This window comes from Lupinus angustifolius, chromosome LG03, assembly GCF_001865875.1.
Source record: "Lupinus angustifolius cultivar Tanjil chromosome LG03, LupAngTanjil_v1.0, whole genome shotgun sequence".
Classification (NCBI taxonomy): Eukaryota; Viridiplantae; Streptophyta; class Magnoliopsida; order Fabales; family Fabaceae; genus Lupinus; species Lupinus angustifolius.
The window spans coordinates 21,693,230-21,721,128 of record NC_032011.1 but is presented as its reverse complement, the minus strand read 5'-3'; the positions used below and the strand labels follow the sequence as shown (position 1 = coordinate 21,721,128).

Genomic DNA, 27,899 nt, shown 5'->3' with positions numbered 1-27,899 from the left:
AAAAGAAATCAATCACGTTTCCTCCACGTTTGCTTGGAACACAAGAAACAGATTCTGCCTGCACGAGTGGTGCTGCTGTCTCGGTCAGGCTGGCCCATAGTGCTGGTGTTGCTGTCTCGGTCAGGCTGGCACTTGGCTCGGTCAGACTCGTGCTGGTGCTCCTGTCTCGGTCATGCTGGTGTGCCTTGGCACTTGGCTCGGTCAGGCTCGTGCTAGTGCTCCTGTCTCAGTCATGCTGGTGTGCCTTGGCACTTGGCTCGGTCAGACTCGTGTGCCTCGGCACTAATGCTCGGTCAGGCTCATGCACCTTGGCACTGATGCTGGCCTGGCCATGCTCATGCGCATACTTAGCTCGGTCAGAGTTGGCTTGTTGCTTGATCTTGTCTTCATGAGCAGTGACATCACCAATGTTGCTTAATAAAACTTCCTATTGAAAATGTTACAATGAAAACACATATGTTAAACAACTTCCACGGTAGTTGAATAAACCAGTTGAATAAGTGATTTTTTATTGTGTCAAATAACTAAATAAGTAATTTTGATTTTTTTTTATAGATTATAGTATAAATATGTAATTTTAGCTACATGTGTTGAACAAAATTATACTTACTATTTAAAACTTATTTTATATGATGTGTGTATTTAAACAAATCTCAAGCCATAGATTATATGTGCATTTGTAATAAATTATTATTAACATTGAAATTATATGACACATTTATATTAATGTATCCATAGATGGTGGTAAACAACTTTGGTTGAAACTTATATTGCCAATATAATTGATTAACAATTGTACAAATATTAATAATCATGGTACATCCAATTATTAATTGTCCAAGAGTTTTCAACTACAGCAAAATAATAAAACAAACTTCCAATTAAATAAGTAGGCACAATCAAGAATTATGTAAGGATTATAGCTTTCTAAAGTTCAACAATAAATTATAACATGCTAAAGTTTCAGTAGTAAAAATAAATAAAAAAATTGGTAATTAGTTAAGTCAAAATTTTGACTCCATATTAGTATATGTGGAGTCTAATTAAGAATGAGAATCCATGTAATAGTAGCACAACAAATTAAAAGTTTAAAACACAAAATGTTCACTACTCTTCTTGGACATTGAACAACTCCTTGATTATTATTTTCTTCATTATTACATCTGTTAGATTTATTTAAGTGTGAAGTCACACATTGGATATGCGGGGAGGAGTGGAAGAGTTTATAAGAAGGAAAAGTTCATGGAACTAATGCCTTAAGCTTTTGGTTCAAGACGTGGTGTCTCACTTGTGACTCTTCACTCTACACAAAAGTTCACCAACAATCGTTCACTTCAATACTCAGTCAAATTGAACCTTGGAACTTTCTTGGAAAGCCTCAACCGCTACCACCATTATCTACTTCGACAACCCTAGTTCAAAAGAACTATCATACTCCACCATAAGGAGTATACCCACATCACACACATTCTGTCAATACTAACTAATGTCTATGTCACATCCTTGCATCCAAGCCAATGCCCATGTCACACCCCTGCATCTCTACTAATGTTTGTGTTACAACTTGCATCAAAGCCAATGCTCATGTTACCCTCTACATCAAAGTCGGTCAACACCTCTGAGCTTTTGTGGGTCTGCTAACAATTAACATCCTTCACTATGCCATTAGGATATTTCACTTCTCATCTCAAATGAGAACATTTTCTCAACATCTAGAGAGATATTCTCTATGTCAAACTCAACACTATGAGTCCTTATCTCCACCTTGATCCTAACCCAATACATGAACTTATGGGATTCTAAATGAACACATACATTGTTGGTTAAGAGCATCTTTAGCCATTATCTGACATCCGGGTTAAGAGCCAACTACCAATTGGCTCTGATACCAATTGTTGGTGCAGCGGAAGCGATCGTTGCGCAGTGTTGGTCACAAGCAATCAAATAATGTGCATAGAATAAATAGAAGAGAAGAAACAAGAGAATTTGTTAACGGGGTTCAGCCAATTGTGCCTACGTCCCCGGGAGCGCTGAGCGGCTACCAAAATATCATTAGAGAATAAGGATCACAAACCCTAGCACACCCATGGGCCCACCTGCCCATGGGGTGTTTCTATTTGGTGTTTACATATGGTGCACATTACAGCAAGGGACTTGAATCCAATATATAACATTGATATTCTATTCTATTCTGATACTAGATAATGTGGGATACAATAACATATTTCAAGCATTCCCAACATCATCTATTATGTTATTCCAAGAAAAGAGAAGCTTTGTCAATTACAAATGAACTTGTTACACAACAACTATAAAATAATAAACTCAGCCAATTGATGATAAATATGAATATTATGTGCTCAACCCAATTTTTTGAAGAAGAAAAAATAAGTCTTAAAATCAATTTTAATATTAATTAAGACATTGTCGGTGATTATATATATATATGAGTGATCTTGATAACTGATTTGCAACATTTGTGTTGTTTCAATACTCTGAAAATATCCTTATATTTTTTTCAGCTCATCAAAGAATAATCAATATGAGATGAACTAATTGCACAATAATAATCAATATAAGATAGAAAGAGCAAATAGTGAACATCACTTATGAATATCAAAGTATTGCTATATGCACCTATTGTTAGAAGAAGAACCAAAGGTGTAGTTTCTTTGGTTATAGATGTTAGTTAATTAAGACTTATACCAATGAGCAACAAATTAAGAGCTTCTTATTGCAGTAAAATAATAAATCAAACTTTCAAATAAATAAATGGATTTAATATGTATACACTGACAGTGTAAATGTTTTTTACACTGTCAGTCAATTATCCACCATTAATTTATTAATCATTATTGACTCTCAAACAAAAGTAATACAAATCAGTGGTGGATGATATACTAATAGTGTAAAAAACTTTACACTGTCAGTGCACAGATTTTACACTCTAAATAAATTGGTACAATTGAAAATTACATAAGCATTACCACGTGCTAAAGTTCAGTAGTAAAAAGCTTAATACACTAACATGAATATTAAAAACCTGACGCTTCATAAAAGGAAAAAATCAAATTCATTTGTTCAAGGAGGAGTTATCCAAGGTTTTGTTAGATATATATATATATAGATATATATATATATATATAACAATACATGTAAATATTTTAATATATATGTTGCAGGGGAGAAAAGCAAATTCATATATTCTGCAAATGAGATAAAATTGAAGATTTTATTAGATATTTATCACACGGGGCACGTTCATTTTGACAAATGCATAAAAGCATATAAATATTAACTGTGGTGCAAATAATAGATATATAACATTAACATTGTATAATAAACTGATAATATAAAGTCATAAGCTTGAGCTATATATGATATCGATGTTTTTAGTTGTTAATGTTAGAATTTAGTAAAATTTAACGAACTTCATTTTTATGCATAAACCTTTGAAGAACATAAAGTGTGAGAATATATAATCACAATTTCCCTAATCTTCATGAAAAAATATTTATAATTTTTTAATAGACTTGGGGCGTATGTTTTTTCACGTGCACAAGACCTCAAATATGTTAGGATCGACCTGTTTGAGAATTTCTCCATCCGAAATCCATATATTAAATGTGGAAGTCCTTATGACCATGACTTTGTTCTCACAACCTAATGTCTATGCCCATACATAGACCCAAATGGAACAACCATGGTCCAGACCGAAGAAACCTCAAATGAGTTCATGGTGCAGATGAAGAACATACCTTGTTGAGCCATTTCCGGAATCTCGAAGGTATGAGGGTGCGATGATCTTCCAGATGATAGAGCGCCTTACGGTTTTCCTTAGTTTCTCTCTAGAGGGGAATAAGAGAATTCCTTAGTTTCTTGAGTGTTTTCTATCTTGTGAGAAGGAGCTTATCCTTATGCCTTATGTACCTTATGGATGAGTGGATAGTGTTATCCCATGATGAATAACACTATTCTCATCCTACCTTATTCTCCTCAACCTTACACCCTGAAAACCTGATGCTCTACAAATGGGGACCATAACCCATAAAAGTAACATGTAGTGGTTACTACTTTAGTTGCAATAATTCTGATTCAGTCCCTTCATCAAATCAGAAATTGCCTGAAGGTATCTACACTTATATTATTTCATGACACATACGCCATTAGCCACCAAATTAATTATTGAATATCATTTTATATTTTGGCTAATTACATAATGGTCATAACACAATTATAGAATTATATTTGTGACCCATAAATTGTCAGAAATTCCAACACGGCCCTAATAATAAGTCATTGACTAGAAACTTCTTTTTTATTATGACTAATGGAATCACTGTTTAATTTTTATTTTTAATGATATATAGTATTCATGTTCCTTTATTTTTTAATGATTTGAAATCTGTGTGAAATTTTTTTTATCAAACAAATATGAAAAGTTATAATATTTACAGGATTCACTCTTTGACAAATTTGAGTGTTTTGTTGAGTTCTTGATAATTATAATTTTTATATGTAAAAATGAATTACCAGATATTAGGTTGTTTTTTGCCATTTTTATAATTAACATCATTCAATAATATATTCATAATTAACCATGAAGATGCTACATCACCATAATTAATGATTTAATGTTGAATCTTGTCTTTCATATGTTGCCCATATACAATGTACCCTGCATTATTTAGCCAAAAAATATTTATACAAAAGAATTGAAGGCATATATCACTAATATTCACCATTTTATTATAGTTTTTTACATGGTGATGTCTCTAGTCTCTATGTCTATGGCATTTGGCAAGCATTACACTATGAAGAATTAAGATATTATTTGTTTTGTTTCCATTTTTTATATGTTTTTACAATATTTCTATGTCAATTTTTTCACCCCTATATTTTTGAAACTTTTTCTTGTGTGGGTGTACAAATCACACGTCAAAAATGATTTTCTTTCAAGACAAAGAGATTATTGAAGTAAATATACATTTGTCTCAACCATTATTTTTTACATACATGAAACTGAATCACTAATCAATAAAAAACTCAGTATTAAAAATCTAGCGAGATCTTCCATATACTAATACAATCAAATAATTATTAATTCAATATTTACTTGTATTTATTGACAATTCCATCAATTCTTTATAATAATAATTAAAAAGTAATGATTCACCACTACTGGTTTTTTCAACCATGTAACTTTGGTATAAAAAAAGTCTAACGAGAATTGAGTATGCTTTATTTTGAGCTTTCACCAAACCCTAACAATACACGGTTGATATATGTTTGCCAATAAAAAGTAATGCATTGAATTATAATAATATAGATAGAATAAGAAACAAGTTTCGAATTGCTTTTTCAGAAAAATAATATATCATAATACTACATTCTTCTATTAATCCTCATACTCACAAGTTAATGACATGTTTTATTTATTAATGATTAGTTTATAATGACATGTGTCACTTTCTTAAGGTAACAAAATTAGTAGGAGAATATATTATTGTTTTTTTTTTTTCTTCTAAAACATTGAATAGGATTGAGCAGGACCAACGAATTTAATTTCCTTTTATTCGCTTTGCTGGATCCTACGCATCATCACTCATTGGGAATCATTCACTGCTCAAAGAATTCTTGCTTCAATATTTGACTGTGCAATAGATGCTTATACTTTTATTATTTAAAATATGTAAATATTAACTAATTAGGGTTGAATTTTTATATTAAATTGTATAGATATTATATATATATATATATACCAAATTGGAGGGGTACATTTACTTTATGAGTAAATTAAAAAATCATATTTCATATCTTGACCATTCATTCTAGGAAATTTTGTAAACCTTTCTTTAATTTTTTTAATTCTCTTTAATTCTAGATATTATTTAGGATTTCACCTTTTTCAATTTATTTTTTATGAAAAAAATAGTAAAATAATTAATTAATTAAAGGAATCAAACATGGTGTGTACCCAAAAAATCAAAAATCAAGCTTTATTGAATTAAATATTTTATGAGTTTAAAATCTATGCATCAAAGTTTTTTATATTGACATCACATTATTCATCATTGATTTGTATTACTTTTGTTAGAGAGTTAATAATAGTTAACATATGAATGATGGATGATTTACTGACAATGTAAAATACTTACACTATTAATATATACATATTAAATTCATATTTTATTACTTGAGGATATAATATCTTATCATATACATTACCAACTTCATACTCTCTTCTCTTGAGAAAACTACTTAATATATTTTTTATGTTAGGAGGCTAAACTAATTGCTTGTAATTCCTATTTTGTAATACCAAAACAATATTTACTCTTCATTCCCCTCTTTTTAACGCGTATTGTACAAATTCTTATTAGTTTATAACAAATCTAAGGGTACTGAGTATTGACTATTCATTGTTATGACAAATATTGATTATTGTACTATTTAATTATTATTAACTTAACCTTTAAATATTACACTCCATTTAAAAGGTTACATGGTAAAGGTCTTACCAAGCATTTGACAAAAAATCCTCATCAAGTCACACTCATGAATTCATTAAAATCAACCCCATTTTTCCATATATTTGAAGACAACCGTATTTATATTTTTGTACTAAAATTTATGACTAAATTTTAATTAAGTAGATTTTTATTATATTATCAAAATTTTATTAAAAACTTTACTATATATATATATATTTCTACACGAGTCTTTCATCTATGGGAGCTTCAATAACCAATAATATTTGAGCATATACAAGTGGCTTAGATTGGAGCGTGGGGAGTAGAGTAATCAAGAGCTTACCAAAATTTCCTGGACATCTTGAAAACTCACAGATGGGGATCACTTATCTCATTTTAAGTATCACAATGATGTCCTAATATAATTAAAGATTGTAGTGTAATTAAAAAGAATAATCATGAAAACATAAAATAACTTTTATATGTTACTTATTGGAATGTAATTGATTTGGTATATGACTATGTGAACTTTTAGGGACAGGTAATCCTTGTTCAAAACTCACAAGTTATAATGGGAACATGATCTTCTGTCCATTAAGCTTCATATATCCCTTTCCCGAACTAATGAGTGCTTACTAACCTATAAAAACTAAGATTTTATTTTAATTTCATTTTCCAAAAACAATATATTAAATTTACGTGTCTAGGCATAAGTGGACGGAACAGAATTATGGACACCAAGTTAGAATAAGGATTTCTTTCCCTTAAAATCACTGTTTGGCCTTATTTAACATTCCAGTGTCTTCTTTTCCCAAATTGTCCACATCACACTTGCCATCTTTGGCTAATTACACATATTTATAAAAATATATCATTTCATATACTATTTTATTTTCATTGATTAATAAAATGATTTAATATGTATAACTGATAGTGTAAGTATTTTTTACACTGTTAGTAAATGATTCACCATTGATTTATTAATTATCGTTGACTCTTAAACAAAAGTAATACAAATCAATAATGGACGATGTAATGATAGTATAAAAAAATTATATTGTTAGTGCATAAATTTTAAACTTATGATATATATAGAGTACAACATACTTTAAAACAACAAATATTATACAGTAATAGGTTGCAGTGAACTATTTCTATATTTATTTATATTGCCATGCAATTTCCTTGATATTGGTATCACGGCTATATTTGGAGTTTTATAATTCTAATTGCAGTTTATGATTGGTCTAATTCTTTGTACATTGTTAGTTACGATCTATTTGTTTTGTATGCTTTCAATATATAGTCATATATTTTCAGCACCAAAAAATACTTATATATTTTCAAATCATTTAAAATATTTAACTTTGGTAATCTTTGCCTTAAAATTAAAAGTCACACATTAGATTGGGTATGAGTGATTATTTACCTATTTTTATGACATGCCAAAATTAATCTATTCATTTATGTATATTTATTTTTATATTAATTTTGGTATATTTTTATTTTATATTTATCATCACGTGAGCCTATGTATCTAAAATATTAAATATTTAAAATGATGTATCAAGTTATCATGTCAACTCTGTTTAGTGACAAATTATGTATTTTTTAATTAACATCTATAAGTTGAAGCGTGTGGGATTTATTCAAAACTAGTTCATTATACCTAAATATATAATATTTGATACATTAAAAATGAGTTTAATATTTATATATTATTAGTATAAAGTATATATACGATCAATGTATCATTCACAATTCATATATATGATTTTTTTATTATTTAAAATCCAATAATAATTAATACATGAATGATAAATAATTGACTATACATATTCTAAGTTTTCTTATCAAATATCCTTTAATCACTTCTTAAGATTAAAATCATGTAAAAAGGAGAGATAATAACGTTTGTATTTATTTATTTTTATCGGAAATTGTCAAAGTGTTACTTATTTATTTGTTTCTACAACTATTAGAACTTATTTATTGCACTATTTTTTGTAGTCTTAATTTAAATTTTAAATAAAAAACATATTATTATCGTCAAATACTCAAATTAGAGGTTTATAGAAGGTCTTAGAATAAAAATGGTAGAGGGAATAAGAAAATAGGAGAATGGCAGAATTTACATTGAGGATCTCAAACTATACACTTATAATTCATTTTACATGACTTAACTACCCCATATATAATTATAAAAATATTTCACTTGAAGCTAAAAGTTTACAATTCAAAATTATATTAAAATCAAGTTTTAAAGTCTAACAGTATTTTTTTTAAAAGCAACTTGTAACCTCTAAAATGACATTCAAATAAGATTTAGTCTGTTATACTTAAAAGTGTATTAAGACTCTTAAATTAAAGCAAATTAAATTTTGCACGCACCATCCTACTATTTTCATATTGAAAATCCCCAAAATATGATGTAACTATTAATACAGTCAAATTTTTACTTTTCTATTTTGCCACTATTATTATTTATTTTTACAAAAAAAAACTATGTAATCATAGTTAATCACCACTAATACATTAATCATTACTCTCACCTTAAATTGGACATTATAATAAAGAAAAATATTATATTTCTAACACAAAAATTACATTTTGATTCACCAAAATAAAATATATAAAAATTGAATATTTAGTATTACACGATATCGATATGAACTGGGAGACATGAAGTGATTTTTTTAGTTAATACTACCAATAGTAGTATCCTTTCACCTTGTGATAAGTAACTAATTTATTTCGGAGTCCATGATTGTCTCTCCCAACAAGTGTCGCTCACAGGAATTGAATCCTTAACCTTTTGGTCATCCAGAAGATCTAACGAGATCTTACACTACTAAATCAACATCTTATTGGTAGATACAAGAAGTGATTGTCGACACACTTATTGACTTTATTTTATGTGATAATTCCTAAATTAACCAGAATAAACTTCAACAAATTAATAACATTATTCTCACACCAATCAAATCATCACACATGTAGATCCACAATCACTTATTTTCTCTCTCTTTATTTATATATATATATATATAAGAGCACAAAGCAAGTTGTAACTAAATTTTCAAGAGAAAGAGAAAGAAGGGTTCTCCAAAAAAATTCTCTTTCTTCTCTTGTTTGTTACTTTCATTTCCATTTGTTGAGAAACATGTTCATTGAGAACTTTAAGGTTCAGAGTCCTAATGTTAAGTACACTGAATCTGAGATTCAGTCAGTGTACAATTATGAAACAACTGAACTTGTTCATAACAACAATGAGTGGATTGTTAAACCCAAAACTGTAAAATATGAGTTTAAAACCAAAACCCATGTTCCTAAATTGGGGTTTGTTCCTAAATCTAAAACCTTTTCTTTTTTTCTTATTATTTTTATTTTTATTTTTTTTACTTTTTTTTTATTTTTGGATCAGGGTAATGCTTGTGGGGTGGGGTGGAAACAATGGTTCAACCCTCACTGGTGGTGTTATTGCAAATAAAGAGTTAGTTTTTTTTTTTCCATTTCCCATTTTATTTTTGTTATAGTGTTTAATTGAAAAATGAAATTTTTATGGTTAATTTTTTGTATTTATGATTTTTAGGGGTATTTCATGGGCAACAAAGGACAAGATTCAACAAGCTAACAACTTTGGGTCTCTGACTCAAGCTTCAGCTATCAGAGTAGGGTCTTTTCAAGGAGAGGAAATTTATGCCCCATTTAAGAGCTTGCTTCCAATGGTAATAATACTATATATGTTAAATCAATCATATTATTTCCTTTATTTTTATTGATTTTATCAGCCTAATTTAAATTGTTTGAAGTTTTGATGGGCCAGTTTTTTCATTTTTGTTTTTATTATCTAAGTTATATTCCAAGATGTCTTGAATTATATTATAAAATTGACCATTTATTTTAGTCTTAAAATTGATTAATTAATTTCACCAATCTAATTTAAACTGAGTGAAGTTTTTATATAATTATTTTAAGTTATGATATAAGATATGTTGATTTATTCGATGTTTAATTTTAAATATGGATTTGTGTTTGGTACCAAAGTTTTAAGGTTTTCAAAGTTGTCCAAACTGCATGCAATCACAATTATAGCCGCATCTATTGTATTTGCCCATAGTAGGTTTTGGAAGTTTATGAAATCACAATTGTTACCACTAATTAAAACTTTGGAGCTATATCATAAAATTGACCCTCTAGTCCTAGAGTTGATTAATTAATTTTAACAACAACAACCAAGCTTTTATCTCACTAAATGGGTCGGCTAAGGGCAGTCCACTGTATAAGGCTTTCACTTAATGGGTCTATGAATAGCAGATATATACGGTCTTACTTTACAAGCGGAGAGACTGTTTTCAAGATTTGAACTCCTGACCTCATAATTACTACCTAATATGGCAATTAGACTAAGATATGTTGAAGTATATGATATAAAACTTGACCATTTAGACTAAAAAATCTATATAAAATATGCAGGTGAACCCTGATGACATAGTTTTTGGAGGATGGGATATAAGTAACATGAACCTGGCTGATGCAATGGGCAGAGCCAAAGTGTTTGATATTGAATTGCAGAAACAATTGAGACCTTACATGGAATCAATGGTTCCACTCCCTGGAATCTATGACCCTGATTTCATTGCTGCTAATCAAGGAGAACGTGCCAATAATGTTATAAAGGGTACTAAGAAAGAACAAATTCAACATATCATCAATGACATAAAGTAAATTCAACTTTTAAAAGTATATGTAAAATTGTAACAGTGTACTTTTGCTATATTCAGCTTCAAAGTTACTGAATTTGTTCCCTCTAATGACATGAACTTAGGGAGTTTAAGGAAGCTAATAAAGTTGATAGGGTTATTGTTCTGTGGACTGCAAATACTGAGAGGTATAGTAATGTTACTGTGGGATTAAATGACACCATAGAAAATCTCTTGGCTGCTGTGGACAGAAATGAGACTGAGATTTCTCCTTCTACCTTGTATGCTTTGGCTTGTGTTATGGAAAATGTTCCTTTCATCAATGGAAGCCCTCAGAATACTTTTGTTCCAGGTTTGTTGCTTGCTAGTTTTCTATTTTTCAGTTGAATATTTATCCAAATTTGTTAACTTTTGCTGATAGTCACTTAATATGTGGTTCTCTTTAGTACGGATACTGATATGCAATAGTGTAATACGTATAGTTACCCTATTAGATATCGGTACGTTCAGATATATTTAGTAGGGTTTGTATAGCTCCGTGCTGAATCATTTTTAGTATTGGTTCTTGTAAGTTTGAATCAACTTTTGCTTCATCGGAGAAATACCCAATCATAAAATTCTTTCTTGTTTGTATAACTCATTCATTTAGATGAGTATACATCACATCACCAATTACTCTTCTTTTCTTTGTTCTTTCTTTTACTTAAAATTGTAGGTGAAAATCTGATTCTTTCCTTATAGGGAACCAATTCGTAAAAGAACAATGAATTGGTACATAATAACCAATTCCCGATTCTCTACCAAATGAGAGAATTGTGTTTCAATGTTTTTGCTTGTATTGACATCAGGGCTGATTGATCTTGCCATTAAGAAGAACAGTTTGATTGGTGGAGATGATTTCAAGAGTGGTCAGACCAAAATGAAATCTGTTTTGGTGGATTTTCTTGTAGGGGCTGGTATCAAGGTATATTAAATGTTCTTTTCAATACTGATATCCATTGTTTTAAATTATAGTTACGAGTGCGGTTATAGTTATTGCGATTGCGGTTATTGTGGCCGTTGTGGTGTGAATTATTTTATAAGCAAAAACACATTTTTGACATCGATGTGGCCTGATGCGGACCAATGGAGTTGCATTGCAGCCTGATGCGGACCGATGCGGTTGTGTTACTGCCTAATGCGGTCCGATGCAATTGCATTGCAGCCTGTTGTGATCGCATCAGTGTGATGCGATTGCGCAAGTCATCGCAACTGCAATATTACGGCCGCATCACGTGATGCAGTCCGCAATTTGAAACATTCCTAATGTCATATATGCTATAAATATCATAAGTGTTACTTCCAACTAAGATAGCTAATTCTATTTGTTTGTATGCCTAGTACTTCAATGTATGCATTATACTCATTTTCTTTGGTTAAAAGAGAAGAATTGAATTGGTTTTTAACTAAGAATCTTTTGTTGATGAATAACATTGCAGCCAACATCAATTGTGAGTTACAATCATCTTGGAAACAATGATGGCATGAATCTCTCAGCACCACAAACCTTCCGCTCCAAGGAAATCTCGAAGAGCAACGTGGTCGATGACATGGTTAACAGCAATGGCATTCTTTATGGGCCTGGTGAACATCCAGACCATGTTGTTGTTATTAAGGTAATTTTTTATTCGACAACTTTTCGTACCTATTGAGATTAAGGCTTGATTATTGTTGTTTGTCGAACCTTTTGTCTATGTTTCTTCGTCTCGTATGTACATTTTTGGTCTCTTAATTTCTCCGATTTTTCGCGCTTGTAGTATGTGCCTTATGTAGCAGATAGCAAGAGAGCTATGGATGAATACACTTCAGAGATTTTCATGGGTGGAAAGAACACAATTGTGTTACACAACACATGTGAGGATTCACTTTTGGCTGCTCCTATTATCTTGGACTTGGTCCTTCTTGCTGAGCTCAGTACTAGAATTGAGTTTAAGAATGAAGCTGAGGTTTGTCTGCATTGCTTAACCATTTCATTGCTTCTTTACATTCTTTATGTGTAATAGTCTATTTGAGTAAATACACATTTTAGTTCTCATATTTTTCGACCTAACCAAGTCCCTCAAAAATAGAAAAACCAAAATGGTTCCCAAAATTTTTAAATGTTAGTCAAATTAGTCATTTTTTACAACACCTGGTAGGGACTAATTTGACGCACATTTGGAATTTTTGGAGACCATTTTGAGTTTTTCCATTTTTGAAGGACAAAACGGGTAAGGTCGAAAACATGAGGGACTAAAACGAGTATTTACTCTTTTTATTTTAACCTTCCATGTTCTGAGGTAGCTTTTTTTCTTGTGTTCCTTTAGGGTAAGTTTCATTCATTCCACCCTGTTGCTACAATCCTCAGTTATCTTACAAAAGCTCCTTTGGTGAGTCCAATCCATCTGATACTTGATTCAATGTTACTTACATAAATGTAAATGCTTATTTTTCATATAAAAAAATAAGTTAAGTTTGTCGAGCTTAGTATTAATGGCTTTAGATATAATGTTTTGTTGAGTATATTCAAGTATGAAATGTCACATTAGATAAATAGAAAATATCTAATGTTTTAAATTGTAGTTGCGATTTTAGTCACAGTTGTGGTTAATGCGATTGCGGATAGTGACCATTGCGTTGTAATTATTTTGTGATTAGAAAATATTTTTGAATTTGATGCGGTTTGAAGCGGTCCAATGGTTCTAAATATAGTCTAATGTGGCTGCATCATTTTGATTCGGTGTCACGTGATCCGGTCCACAATATTGTGGCTGCATCACGTGATGTGGTTCGCAATTTCAATTGTGAAAAGGCCCATGAGACGATTGCCTTCAAGACGTAATGTCTCTCTTGTAACTTTTCACTCTTCCCATATCTAGTTAACAATAAGATTTCACGGTGATTATAAACTCCCCGGTCGCAGACAGGTCTAACATAGTTTAGGTGACTAATGAGATAATGTTTGACAGGTACCACCTGGTACACCAGTGGTGAATGCTTTGTCAAAGCAAAGGGCTATGTTAGAGAACATCATGAGAGCTTGTGTTGGATTGGCTCCTGAGAACAACATGATTCTTGAGTACAAGTGAAGAAGCTCTAGAATTAGGAAATCATAATTAATAACTGTTGGGATATTCTAGATGAATATTCAAGAAACTTATGCCTTTTTTTTCATGTTAAGAATATATTAGCTCATGTTTTCAGTTAGTGTAATATTTGTCTTGTCTTTGCTTCTGCATGTTTATTTTAAGAGGAGGGCAATGTTTTGTGTTTTACTACATGAACTTATGAGTTTGTCTACTTAGTCAAAATATGTAAAAATAATAAATTATATTGACTATTGTGTATTTTGTGCTCAATTGGTGATGTTAATTGTCCTTCCCCTCTTGGATTTAAGCATTTTTTAGAGGCAGGGCCTAATATAATAAATATCTTGTATAAAGTTGACGTGAAAAGAAAATAAGCGGTCGAGTGCACCAGACTTTTAGTTAGTGATGTCTAGAATCAATTATATTGGATACTAAATATATGATTATGAATTGTAATTGTGACACCCCAGTTCTGATATGCGACCTCATAGACCTGTGAATATACCGAGTGTGTCACCCAAAAGTTTAAATACCTCTTCAGTATTTTATTCCCCATAAAGGAGAGTTTCCGCGACTCGAACCTGTTAACTCGGGAATAAATAGTCACTTTATCCCTGAGTCGCTAAAATCAAATGTTGAAACCTCATGCAGTACTGTAGTTACTTGTTTGTGCAAGGTTCTAAGTTTTCCACTGTTTTAATGTTCTGGCTATGATATCAATTTATAATATCAGAACTTGCATTTATACAATGTTGCAGTAATATCCTAGAATTTAGATAAATAATCTGAGGAATTATGTGATATTCAGTCCTACACAATAGCTTCAAAGATTGAGAAAAGAAATGTAAAGAATAATAAATATGGCCAGCAACAATACAAGAGCTGAATTATTTAGTGAAGCTGGGCCATACTAACACAACAAATATATTAGTCATTCTTTGTCATAATTTGTATGGAAAATAAGACTTAATTAATAGATAAAAACTCATTTTGGTTAACCCTACGAATGTATATTAGTTTTCGATTCTCAAATTTGAGAGCCTTGGTGTAAAAAATTAAAATAAAACTCATTAATATCTCACCAAAACCTATACTGAGATGTCATTTTGGCCCTTATCATTGTTTCTTTTTTTTATACTTCTAAGAGTATTTCCTCAATCTTTTGGATAAGTAACTAATGCTTATGAATCGAACTCTTAGAATCGAGCTCATGACTTTTTGGCCATTCTAGAAATTTAGTAGAGTCATACACTATTAAACTAACTCATTTTTGGTCCCTTACCCTTGTTTCAACATCACCAGTGATAGTCAATAACCTAAAAACCTAAAATATAAATTTGGTACTAAAAAAATGATCCATACATTTGTCACATTACTATCTTAGTCTATAATTGGAACATCAGGTCCATTAATAAGCATTCCTTGGACATCCTTTTAATTTATAAGTTCCAATCTTGTTTGTGATGAATTGTTTGTGGACAATTTTGTTTGTTTATAGGGTAAACAAAGGATACCCAACATCTCTAAGGTATTACTTTCATTATGTGCTGTATAATATAATTACAATATAAAAAGTTTTTACACATATGAATAAGAATTGCTGTCCCAATGGACTCTGTCCATATCACTATCCAATAGAATACCATCAAATATTATAAAAATATTATTTCACATTTTTATATTTTTTCTCTTAATAAAATAACACATTTTGATTGGTTCAGGATATCATTAGGAACACTAATTAGGACAATAAATCTTCATCCATCATTGTATACATCTTTTACTCAAAATATACCTCATTAATATATTATTTCATAATCTGCCTTTTCCCCATCCTCAATTCACTAAACCCCACTCAAGGTACATTTCCACAAGAACTCAACGTTCCTTCCTTTACTGAATTATGATTTCATATTTTGGGTTTTGGGTTTTCATTAAATGAATTGTGGGATAGTTTATTGCTTTAATTCTATGTTTTTCTTTTGCCTTCAGTTTTTCTACGAAGTTGAATATCCTGAAAACTAAAAAGTATAATATTTATACATTATCATTATAAAGATTTATACATAGACATTGTATTACTTTTATTTAAAAGAAGTTAACGGTGATTAAATATGAATGATATATAAAAAACTCTTAATTGTCAATGTATATATATATATATATATATATATATATTCTCAAAATTCAACTCCATCACCTAAATATAAAAGTTGAAAATTTTAAAACTCCTGCGCTTAGGTTATGAAGGTTTAGATATATAATCTATACTACTAACAAAATAATTCATCATTTTCATTACTCTCTCCTCATAACTGATCAAACTCTCTCTATATATCTAATTGTTCTATCTCATTTCATTTCTCCATTGCATTCTCTTTGCTGATCTTCACTTTTTTGGTTTTTTGATCTTCTTGGTATAGACTAACAGCAAAACACAGGCTACAATAATTACAAATTTTATCTAATTATGTTAAACTATACGGTATGATAATATGATATTTATTCTTTCATTTTTGAAACTATCATTACTAAATAATATCCATTAATTGTTAAGAAGGACCATTCTTACATGAAGATGCAATGAAACACTGATGAATTAAGATTAAAAATGCAGTCTTAGGACAACACCAAACAAATTAATTTACATAACATCACCCTACCAAGAGTGGTGGGAATAAACAGAAAAAAAAATGGTTCATTATGTGTTCTTAGGAATCTAATCCTGGTAAGGTTAAAAAATAACATCATTGGATGGTGCAAGATAAAGAGATATAGTATACTTACAAAGGTAGGAGGGGACAACATGGATACAGATTTGGATATACATGTAACACTATCTAGATGAGGTTACTTGAAATACATAAAATGTGAGGATCGTCTCAGGAAAAAGCTGAAACAAGTTGAAATAGAAGAAACAAATAACAATACCAGTTCTGGCAGCATGAAATCATCCTAGATGAAGCAGCCGAAGGATTGTTCGGAGCTCTTCTGGCAACGGAGGGAGCAACTGCATGCCCGTTCACTCTCTGTTGCTCATCTGTAGGCAATGGGTTTGTCAATGTCTCGTTCCGAGGAGACTGGGGCATACTCTTACCTAGAGTGAGATCCTCACCTACAATGCATGTAGAAAGCATTTAAATAAGGGTAATAAAGAGAGCAGAGGGGAGGGGAGAGCAAAGGTTAGAAACAGCTTTGTATCAGGCATCGGAAAATGGCTATGAAGACCAAGAAGTCAGCTTCATCGCCGAAGTGATTTATTTGTACTTATAAGTTCAATGCAATCTTAATGTTTAAATTTGGATGCATGTGACAAGAGGATTAGTACATATTTCATTGAGAAGTAAAACGACTCACAATTTGAACTCGACCACGCTAGCTTCTTGTTTTCCCTATCAAATACCAACCGGTATCCTGTCATGAAGTTCTCTGCATAAGATTTTATTAGTTTTAAGATCAAAGTATCCTTTTTCCAGACTCCGGAGTCGGGAAACTAGTAAAGTTTGCCGGAGAAAATATGTTAACTTACGTCCAATTGTTCCCATATCCCCATCATCTGGCTGTATGGCTAAACAAAATCCAGTGATTCCCTGCACAGAGAAGATCAATCTTCATAATTTAGCTACATCTGTTACAGCAAAATTACCTTTTTCTCATTTCCCTTCTTTTTCATGTACATTTTCTATTAATATGTTAAACAGAAGCAGCACTAGACAAAATAACCTTTACTAGAAGAAAAAGTTACAAGGTAGCAATCATACTGTTGCACCTTCTATGTATTTTTTGAAAATAGGAAGTTAGTTTACCAACTATGAAAACAAAATGTAATTTTTTCCAGAAATTCATGCACTGCTGTGGTTGACCACTCGGAGATAGAGGGGTTTGACCACTAAAGACAATTGATGCAAGATAAAAGGGCAGCATGGGAGTAAGGACAGAATGGCAGTGAAAAAATTGATCTAGTTTTATATTCTAATATAATTTCAGTTCTTTTCTTGCAAAATAGAATTAGAGAAAAATATATTTCTTCAGTGTCCACATAGTAAATGGAAGTTCCAACTTCCAACTGTGTATATCTTTCTTCTAATGGGTTGTTTGTTTTGATGGAAATGGATGAAATGGTGTAGAATGCGATGAAATAATACTAGATTCCACTTTTTGGATTGTTCGAAATATGGCATTCCATTCCGTCCATCCAATACCTCTTAATTTTCTTCTCTCCTAATTTAAGGGATCTGGATCGAATAAGATGGGATCAACTTATTTTCTCCATTCCATTATAAAGTATCCAATCAATAGTGATGATGACTTCATTTCATTCCCTTCCACCCAACATTAAATATCCAAACATAGTTTCTCAAGTAACCAGCTTAAAATTACTAGTATATACTATATATTTATGATAAGGCAAATGCTAACTAGTGCCCTTATTGCACAAGGAATTAAAACGAAGACAGTTTTTATTGGGAAGTGGTGTATTTAGTATACTGAGAAGTGATAGATTTAGTTTTACAATAGGAACATGCCTTTTACTCCTTGGCCAATGCCCTTAGGGTACCAGTTAGCAAGACCCATATAATAAAGCCTCTTATAACATAGTTAATGTCTTAATGATGATGTCAAAATGTTATTATAAAATATTTTACTCCTTAACCCAAAAAAGAAAAAAAATGAATAACTTAATCCACACCCACCTGATTCCCATAGAATACAAACACAGGATTAAAGACCACAAAACTGTTATTCTGTTGGAACATGAGTGTCAAGGTGGGGACCTTTGGCAACTCTTGTGAACTGTTTCAAAGAAGATTAAAAATAAGAACTTAAAGCCATCAAAAAGACCACAAATCAAACACGAAATAGACGAGATTAGAGAGAGAGAGAGAGAGAGAGATGGACAGAGATGTATCAACTAAACTCACCTGGAAGTATAACAATACTCCCAAGGAGATTCTTCAAAGGTAGATCTTGAAGCATTTACTTGTTGATCAAACTGTGACAAATAAAATCATATTAAAATGCTGAGAAGAACTTTGCAACCATGGAATTCAAAAGACTTTTACCTCTTCAGCTATTGCTTCATATACATGCCCAGGAAGAAATGTAAATGATGTCCCGCTATCAACCTGCGCTTTAAAACTCGTCATTTTAAGGCAAGATTTCCCAACACAACATGCGTCCACTCCAATAATGTAGGTAGAACTGATCAGGAAATATATCATAATTAGCATTATGGCATTTCCAAAACTATTTTAGTATAGTGCAAGATTGCAAACTAATTTAAAGCCGAGAGTTCATACTATATTCCATCCAATGGTAAGAATGAAGTGGACTGTTGGATGGTTGATCCCTGGTCCCCAAAAAATATTCTACCAGAATCATCTTCATTAAAGCACAAGGAGAAAGAATTGCGGATTAATCCAGATTTAGCAAGAAGACTAGGAACTGAACTATCCCCAGGTCCCATACCCATGACACCGTCTGGAGCAACCCCATCCAAATAACCACCACTTTGCTTCATACCACAACTGCATTCAAGAAAATTGATGTCAGATAAATAATAAGGGAATCATTTTTCTTAAAAACAAGAAACATCATCATACAAAATGATGTTCCATTTACAAGGACAGAATCAATCAGCCACACCCGATAACAACGGAAGCCTGAACAGAAGAGTTTGATACGCCCTCGCCACCTGACTGAAGATGCAATATGTCTTCAACCAACAAGCCAGAGCTCGATGTATTCTCTGATAAGTAATTCATTGTGTATGGACACTGCTGCTTGGAACTTTTACAAGTTGAACCCAAATCACATAACTGATGGCTGCATGATATATGCTTACTTGATATCGAACGAGAAGGACTATACTCATTCAGATCTCTATCCTGCATAATAGATGCCCCATACATGAGGGAGCACCTGCCAATCAATTATTGGAAATAAGTGCTAAACATGTTACCAGGCCTTAGGTTAGACTCTAAACACCATTGAAATATATACACCTATAAAGATGGTACATTTCACACCCAAATGAAAGATTTAGGATAATGCTTTTTGTGGGTGTTAGAAAATATGAGAAATACATGATAATAGCTGATTGTATTTTTGGGATAATTGTGCTATCTTAGCTTTTAGGAGTCTTATCTTAAGGTTAGTACTTAGTAAGTTATTTGACTATTGGTTCGCATTTGCCTAAAATATAAACAAGAGCGAATGTGATGCTCACGAATGGCAGAGTAAACCCTGTTTGTTGCACATTGTGTGTACACATCTCCTCACATCTAGGGTTGTGTCAGAATCAGAGCATATGTGTGCATAAAGCATGTTGTAGTGCTAGTTGTGATCAAATTGTGAAAATGTGCAAATGCACTGGGCCACACTAATATGCTATTCAAAGATTTAATACCCAATCAAGGTTTTGATTACATGATGGATAGATATCAAGGTAAAGATTTAATGAGTGGACATTGATAATGTAAAGATTTTGTACATGATCAATACACCATACCTTGTTCATATATTAAATGCATTAACTCTAAAGTATATGTCATACAAACTCCGTTCCTTACAAGTGCTACTTTTTCATAAAAAAATTTGTTCCTATTTAAGTAGTTTAAGAAATAAACTGAGAAGATGAATTGAGAATGGTATAATAGTAAAAACAATATCAATTTTGTTAAAACAAAATAATTCAATAATCTACTTGTTTTTCTAAAACAAACTAGAATGACACTTATGAAGTAACCTTACTTATTTGATAAATGACACTTATTTGATAAGGCATTAACTTTTTAAACTTCTCTTAATTTCATAAAATACACCAAACACAAAAATAAAACTCATCAATATTAAAATCAAAGAAGAAGTAGCATACCAAATTGGAATAGTAAGTTGCAGATAAAGGAGCACACTTTATGCAATCACATGGAACCCAAAGAAGATCACTCCCTGCATCTAACGCCACAAGAAATGAAGTACTAGGTGTCCCTATATCAATCCACGTATAATGCAACCTAATCACAACCAAAATTTTCAGATCAAAATCTTATACACATTACAAATCTTAAGTAAAAATAGAGTAAATAACCACTTTGGTCCTTTAAAATTTTACATGTACCGGTGTTTCAAGTTGCAGACTGCATCACGTGATATGGCCACAATATTACAGTTGCGGTGACTACCACAACAGCATCACACCATAATTGCGGTGTGACACCGAGTAACAATGGCTACAACTCAACCACATCGGACTGCGTTTGGGCCGCATTAGGCCGCAACCGCATTAGACCGCATTGATATCAAAGATATGTTTTTTACTCACAAAATAATTCACAGCGCAACAACCACAATACGCATCACAACGACAACAACCGAAGTAACCACGGCCGCAATTTAAAACACTGACGTGTATCAATTTGATCCCTTAAAAATAGAAAACCCCAAAATGGCCCCAAAAATATCACATTGGTTAGTTCCAGCATTTTTTTATGACCAGTGACACCGATTATTTTGACTCACATTCACGATCTTTCTAGACTTTTATTCACCAAAAAAAGAGGAATTAGGGTTTACCATGCAAAGTCATTCCCAAACGACATCGTTTTACTACCGCGAGAAGGAAAAAGAAGCTGGTGTCGATTTGCAAGCTTGATCTTATCATTAGTAAGAAGCAAGTGATAGTAGTTCATGGTTTTCTTCCGGTTCAGAAATGAACCGGATTGAACCCGAACCGGTTTAAAATGATCAGAAAACCGGTGAAGTAGTTTTGCAGGAAAAGTGGTCTGAACCGGCATTGCATAATAAAAAGGCATTGTGAAGAAGAAGAAGAAGAGTAACGAGAGGCGCGTCCACATCACGAGATCTAAGTTCAGATTGGTCGCGTGAGGTTTTGAATTGTGAGAGAGAAAAGTGATTAGTTAAGAGTGGGATTAGTTAATTAAGTAATTAATTAACTGATTACTGAAGATGTGTATTATGTTAGATGGAGCACGCGGGAAGGAACGACCATGTTAGTCGGAAGGAAAATTATATCCTTGTCTTTATTTTATTTTTTTTGTTTCTCACATATATCTTTGCTCACACTGGAGACAATAATGTTCGAGCGGGAACATCCACAAATATGTGGGTTAACTCTCGCAGATATTTTTCATCCATAAGATTGAAACCCGATACTTTACTTAAGGGAAATAAAGCATGTACCACTAGAATCTAATATAAACTAAGTTTTAGTCTAGTGGTGTAAAATTTTGATAGATTCTATAAAGATTGAAAATAAAAAGTTTAATTACTAAGACTAATATTTATTGAGGATATATTACGAAAAATATTTGGTTCATATAAAAAAACTGAGTGGACACTATTATAATAAGCACCAAAAGAGAATCTTCCCTTATATTAGAGAAGGAAATCATGTAAAAAAAACAGAAATACAAAAACACAACGACACTTGTATTTTTTGCATTAGGATAATATTTTTACCCATAAAACCAAAAGAATAACTTATTTCACTAATATCCAAGAGGGTCTTATTCATAAAGTGAGATACTAATCACATTTTATCTCTTAGTCTATTATTTGTTATGTTTCATGTGAATGAAAGGATTTTGGCGATTAGTAGTGTGGTTTTCTATGTTAATAACATTTTATGTCCTATCCTATGTGTGTTTTAAAAATGTTATTGAATGATTAATTAATTAATTTTTATTTTCTTTTTGTTTTAGGGACACTTTTATCACTTTATACACAACATTATTTATTTCTTCTCATTTTCTACTCAAAACAATCACTTCTCTTATATTTCTCTTCTTTTCCTATCATATCAAATAGTACTCTAATTCTCTCACATCTTTCATTCTCTCACTCTTTTTCTCACATATTTCTCTCTTCTCACTTTCTATCAAAAACTATATAATTTAGTAATTAACATAATAGACATATATTACCTTAAATTGAACGTTATAATAAATATACAAAAAAAACTTATAATTCTCTAAAAATAAGAATGTGGGTCAACCTTATTGTCAACACAAGTGTTCTTCATTCTAGCGTGTGGACATTCTTAATTTATTTTATTAAATAATCAATTTTTATATATTTAATTTTGGAGAATTATAATATATTTTTGTATTGGATGTACTTTCTATTATAAGTTTTTTTGTATTTAGTATACTTTATATTATAGTTAATGTCCAATTTAAAGTGAAAGAAGTCATTTCAATTTACAATTAATATGTTTGGTTGATTATCTAATATTATATAGTTGTTTGTATAAATTAAAAAATATTAATGGCAAAATAGAAATATATAAATTATACCATGGTGGTGGAATGGTATTATGTTGTATCCATTCTAATAATTCTCTAACAATGAGAATACATGTTAAATATTTAATAAAAATACTTAATATTATATAATAAGATTGTGAATCGACATGTATGAAACGTATGTAGATACGCTATTGTTAATAAAGTATGTGGTGTTGAAGTTTAAACTAGGGATCTATTATTAGTTATGTAGGTTTTGGCCAACCGAAGTGTGATTTTATAGGTATATGAGTTTAAAGTTTTATACTAATATTATTTTATTATGAGGAAAAAAATGTATATACTGATAATATAATAGATTTTTACGCAATTAGTATATTACTTACCATTTGTATTTATTGTTGACTTTTACATATTAATAATGCAAATAAATAATAAATAACATGTAAATCTTTACATTGACTAGGTATATATTACACTATTTTATTATTAGCTAATAATTTTAAATAAAAAGTTCACAAAACACCTTTAAACTTTATGTTTTTTGCAAGTAGACACTGTGAACTATTTTTTCTTTCTAATTACTCATTAAACTTTAATTATTAGTGAAATTGATCTCTACATATAATTTTAAATTATTAACAAATGAAATTGGAATTAACATATTAGATGATGTAAGGTGGACCAAAAAATTAGTACTAGACCATCCATATGTAGTTTTATTGTACCACATCAAAAAAATACTATTGAAGACACAAATTATTAACCATAAAAAAAATGAATAATTTGGATTAAAATTAGCAAATAAACATGTTATTTTATCAATTGTTAAAGTTTAAGGAGTAACCAAAAAGAAAAATAGTTTATGTATCTATTTGCAAAAGACATAAGTTAACTTTTCCCTAATTAATGAAAGGATTTTGGCTAGTGTAGTTTTTTTTATGTTAAATTAGTTATTATTTTTTCTCATAAGAATGTGAAATGCTTATAGATATTTAAAAGCATAGTTATAAAAACCATTTCGTACCGGCCGGTTCAACCGGAAAACCGGTGAACCGGACCCCTAACCGGTACGGTACATGTGTTGAACCGGCCAAGTATCAAACCGGTCAAAAACCGGTCAAAACCGGTGAACCGGCCGGTATTTTACTAAACCGGCCGATTTATACACATATTTGTTTTTTAAAAAAAAAAACTTAAAAACTTAAAAATCCCTTACAAGGTGACCCACATTTCCAACCATTCTTCAACCCTTCAAGGCACATACTTCCAAAACATACTTAGATTACACCTTTTGGTTCCTAACATACATTTGTATAATCTTGAATTACTGTCTGAAGATAGGATTTGGTATAAAAATATAATATTCATATGAGACAACTTTGACTCATTGGTGTTAAATGTTAAAACTCCAAATTTATTTGTTTTGTAGAGTGAGTTGTGAACTTATGTCATTTATTTATATTTTGCGGTTGTTAAGTGATACTTTTGGATTGATATATGTTTTTAATTTAGACTTTGAATTTGTTAAAGACTTAAAGTTGTTTATTTATGTGAATTTTGAATAGATTATAAATATGGATTATAAATTTGAGTATCTACCTATTTGGAATTTTTTTGTTATAGGTTTATTATATATATAAAAATATAAGTAGTATGTCCGGTTTAACCGGCATGCGGTTTAATTACTGAACCACCGGTTGAACCACTATACCACTGTACCAGTACCCTGACCGGTTTGATAACCGGTACGGTTTTAACAACACTGTTTAAAAGAAATATATCTGTCGTAGTAGAGTAATTAATTAAATTTTAAAAAAACCCAACACTTCACAGATAAATAAAAGAAGAAGGACCCAAAGAGTAAAAATAAACAAAAAGAAGAAACAATAAGTTAGATAATCGAGAAGTTGTTGGTCTATGCAATATATTATCTATATCTATATCTATATTATATATAAAGTCAAAACATATAATAACTACCTACATGACATGATTTCTACTTACCTATTTTGCCATTATAATTAACTAGTGTGTACAGGCACTTCGTGCCTGCCGGCGAATATTGTGTGATACTACATAATCAATTTTTATATTTTTCATTTTTTGAATTCAAATGTATTTGTTGTGTTTGATGTACTTTATATTATATTTTTGTGTGTTTATGATAATTTTTAATTTAAGGTGAGATATGTGGTTAATTAATGTATTGGTGGTGATTGCTTAGGATTATATAGTTTTTTGTAAAAATTAAATAATGTTAAGGGCAATATAGGAAATAAAAATTACACCATAAAGGAAGTTATTTCAAGTTTTGGCTTTATATATAGTATAGATAATTATTACAATATTTTCCATAGAATAAAAAATATAAATAGAGGTTAGATGAAATTACATCTACTAAATATATAAAATTAACAATGTTTTTTTAATAATATCACAATTCATTTTTATATTTTTTTATCAAGAAATATAATATCATGTACAATTCTCTAAAGTGAAATATATAAAAATTAAATATTCAATACAAAAAATAAAAATACGGGTCGGTAGACGCGAAATGACTACCAACACGCAAGTATATATAAAGTCAAAATTGGTGTAATTATTACTGTGATATAACCACCAACATAGTGTAATTTATATTTTCCTAACACATTAATTATTGGGATATAACCACCAAAATGGTGTATTAACATTTTTTAATTTTTTCAAAAAAAACATATAATACTAGATAATCACCTCCAACACATTAATTATAAGTTATATATTCTAAGAAAGACAACAAATTATAATATAAAGTATATTCAATACAAAATATTATAATATAAAACACATTCAATACAAAAAAATATATTATACATTTGTAAAATAAAATATATAAAAATTGATTATTTAATAAGAAAGAACTTAAAATTTGCTTATTTTGAAATTGATATATCCTTCAAAATTCAATGTATCTCATTATTCAACTTCACAGAGTTTAAACATATACAATATCATAGTGTGGAAGAACTTAATTTTATGATCTGGAAAACCAAAAATTGTAAATGAGTTTAAAAATTGATGAGTTAATAAGTTGAATGTTTGGCCCTCATTAACATTACACATATCATTAGAATCAGAATTATTGTGTTCTTTTTTATCACCTAATATTATTAAGTTTAAAAATATATGCATCAACAACTTAACAACTGATTGAATTGGATTATAAATATTTTTACTTGAAATTAAACTCAAAACATACACATTTATTTGATCAATAATTTCAATAGTTGATTCAAGTATTATCATTGTTTATAAAAACTTTTCATTTTTAGTGATTTTATAGATTTGGATAAGTACTTTGAACTATGACATCTATTGGATTATCAAAATTAACAAACGTATATGTCATTAGATGTGGAATGACGTAGTTATGAGAACTGTAAATAAAAAATAAATAATATAACTCTAACTAATATAGACCAATGTTAGTATATTTTTTGTTGAAGCAATTATGTACAATTACTAATAGTTTATTATAATATTTTAAAATTGTAACTTGTCTTGATTATATGTTTTCTTTCGTATAATTTTTACACAAGAATATATTAATGATATGCAAGGAATGATAGATGACACATAAAATGATTAAATGATATTAATTGAGAAAATTTTAAAATCTATTTAAATGTGTAATTACGACATATTTCATTTACTATATTTAAAATATATTTTCAAAGTTTTATAACAACTTTAATACATAATTTTAAAGTAGAAACTAAATCATCATAATTGATGTCAATAATTCCTTAATTATAGGAAAAGAAGCATTTGAGAACTGTCAATTTTTTTTTAATTAGAATTAAAAATGATTAATTTTATGAAACAAATTAAATTTCATCAAATTTCATCATTAATTGTAATATCATAGTTCATTTTATTAATAATACGATTAGATTCCTGATATTAACGCACTTTAATGATATTAAATAAGAACGTCTTCATATCTATTTAAATAATTAGTATTAAATTTTTTTACTTTTATGAAATAAATGCACTATGTATCATTTTTTAGCGAAACAGAATAACAACAAATTCCTTATTAATTATAATATAATAGCTCATTCTTTCTATTAATAATAAGATTAAAATTCTACTATTTAAGTTTTAAAAAATGATTAAATAATATTAATTGAGAATGTTTTAAGATCTATTTAAATGCTTAATTACTACATATTTCATTTACTATTTTTAAAATATTTTTTCGAAGTTTCATAACAACTTTAAAATATAATTTTTAAATAGAAACAAAATTATTATTTTTTATCAACAATGAGTAGGATGTTAGTATTTTTGATGGGCGAT

At 30.0% G+C, this 27,899-nt stretch overlaps 2 protein-coding genes across 4 annotated transcripts; one reads left to right on the top strand and one right to left on the bottom strand.

Annotated features, from left to right (window-relative positions):
• Positions 9,542-14,556, top strand: LOC109343654 (inositol-3-phosphate synthase-like). The gene is made up of 10 exons (XM_019582064.1): positions 9,542-9,812; positions 9,898-9,966; positions 10,066-10,201; positions 10,950-11,197; positions 11,302-11,528; positions 12,025-12,140; positions 12,655-12,831; positions 12,973-13,161; positions 13,522-13,584; positions 14,164-14,556. Exons 1-10 carry the CDS (start codon positions 9,637-9,639, stop codon positions 14,281-14,283), a joined length of 1,521 nt encoding a protein of 506 aa, XP_019437609.1. The 5' UTR covers positions 9,542-9,636; the 3' UTR covers positions 14,284-14,556.
• Positions 16,883-22,310, bottom strand: LOC109343653 (aspartic proteinase-like protein 1). Of its 3 annotated transcripts, XM_019582061.1 has the most exons (10): positions 21,859-22,309; positions 21,161-21,299; positions 19,930-20,171; positions 19,584-19,811; positions 19,347-19,485; positions 19,206-19,276; positions 18,978-19,077; positions 17,813-17,873; positions 17,641-17,712; positions 16,883-17,398 (listed from the first exon to the last, which is right to left on the bottom strand). In XM_019582061.1, exons 1-10 carry the CDS (start codon positions 22,137-22,139, stop codon positions 17,166-17,168), a joined length of 1,566 nt encoding a protein of 521 aa, XP_019437606.1. In that variant the 5' UTR covers positions 22,140-22,309; the 3' UTR covers positions 16,883-17,165. The 3 variants fall into 3 exon arrangements, with proteins under 3 accessions (XP_019437606.1, XP_019437607.1, XP_019437608.1); XM_019582062.1 differs by lacking the exon at positions 21,161-21,299 and having other exon boundaries at positions 19,930-20,205; positions 21,859-22,310; XM_019582063.1 differs by lacking the exon at positions 21,859-22,309 and having other exon boundaries at positions 19,930-20,205; positions 21,161-21,268.

What these genes read in the sequence shown, in the direction of transcription:
- LOC109343654 (XM_019582064.1), top strand. Translation starts at nt 9,637, where the DNA reads ATGTTCATTGAGAACTTTAAGGTTCAGAGTCCTAATGTTAAGTACACT. An exon ending in GGTGTTATTGCAAATAAAGA is followed by an intron (nt 9,967 to 10,065) that starts GTTAGTTTTTTT and finishes TATGATTTTTAG; the next exon opens with GGGTATTTCATGGGCAACAA. An exon ending in TCAGAATACTTTTGTTCCAG is followed by an intron (nt 11,529 to 12,024) that starts GTTTGTTGCTTG and finishes TATTGACATCAG; the next exon opens with GGCTGATTGATCTTGCCATT.
- LOC109343653 (XM_019582061.1), bottom strand. Translation starts at nt 22,139, where the DNA reads ATGTGGACGCGCCTCTCGTTACTCTTCTTCTTCTTCTTCACAATGCCT. An exon ending in GAGTATTGTTATACTTCCAG is followed by an intron (nt 19,078 to 19,205) that starts GTGAGTTTAGTT and finishes TCTTTGAAACAG; the next exon opens with TTCACAAGAGTTGCCAAAGG. An exon ending in TTGTATTCTATGGGAATCAG is followed by an intron (nt 17,874 to 18,977) that starts GTGGGTGTGGAT and finishes TTCTCTGTGCAG; the next exon opens with GGAATCACTGGATTTTGTTT.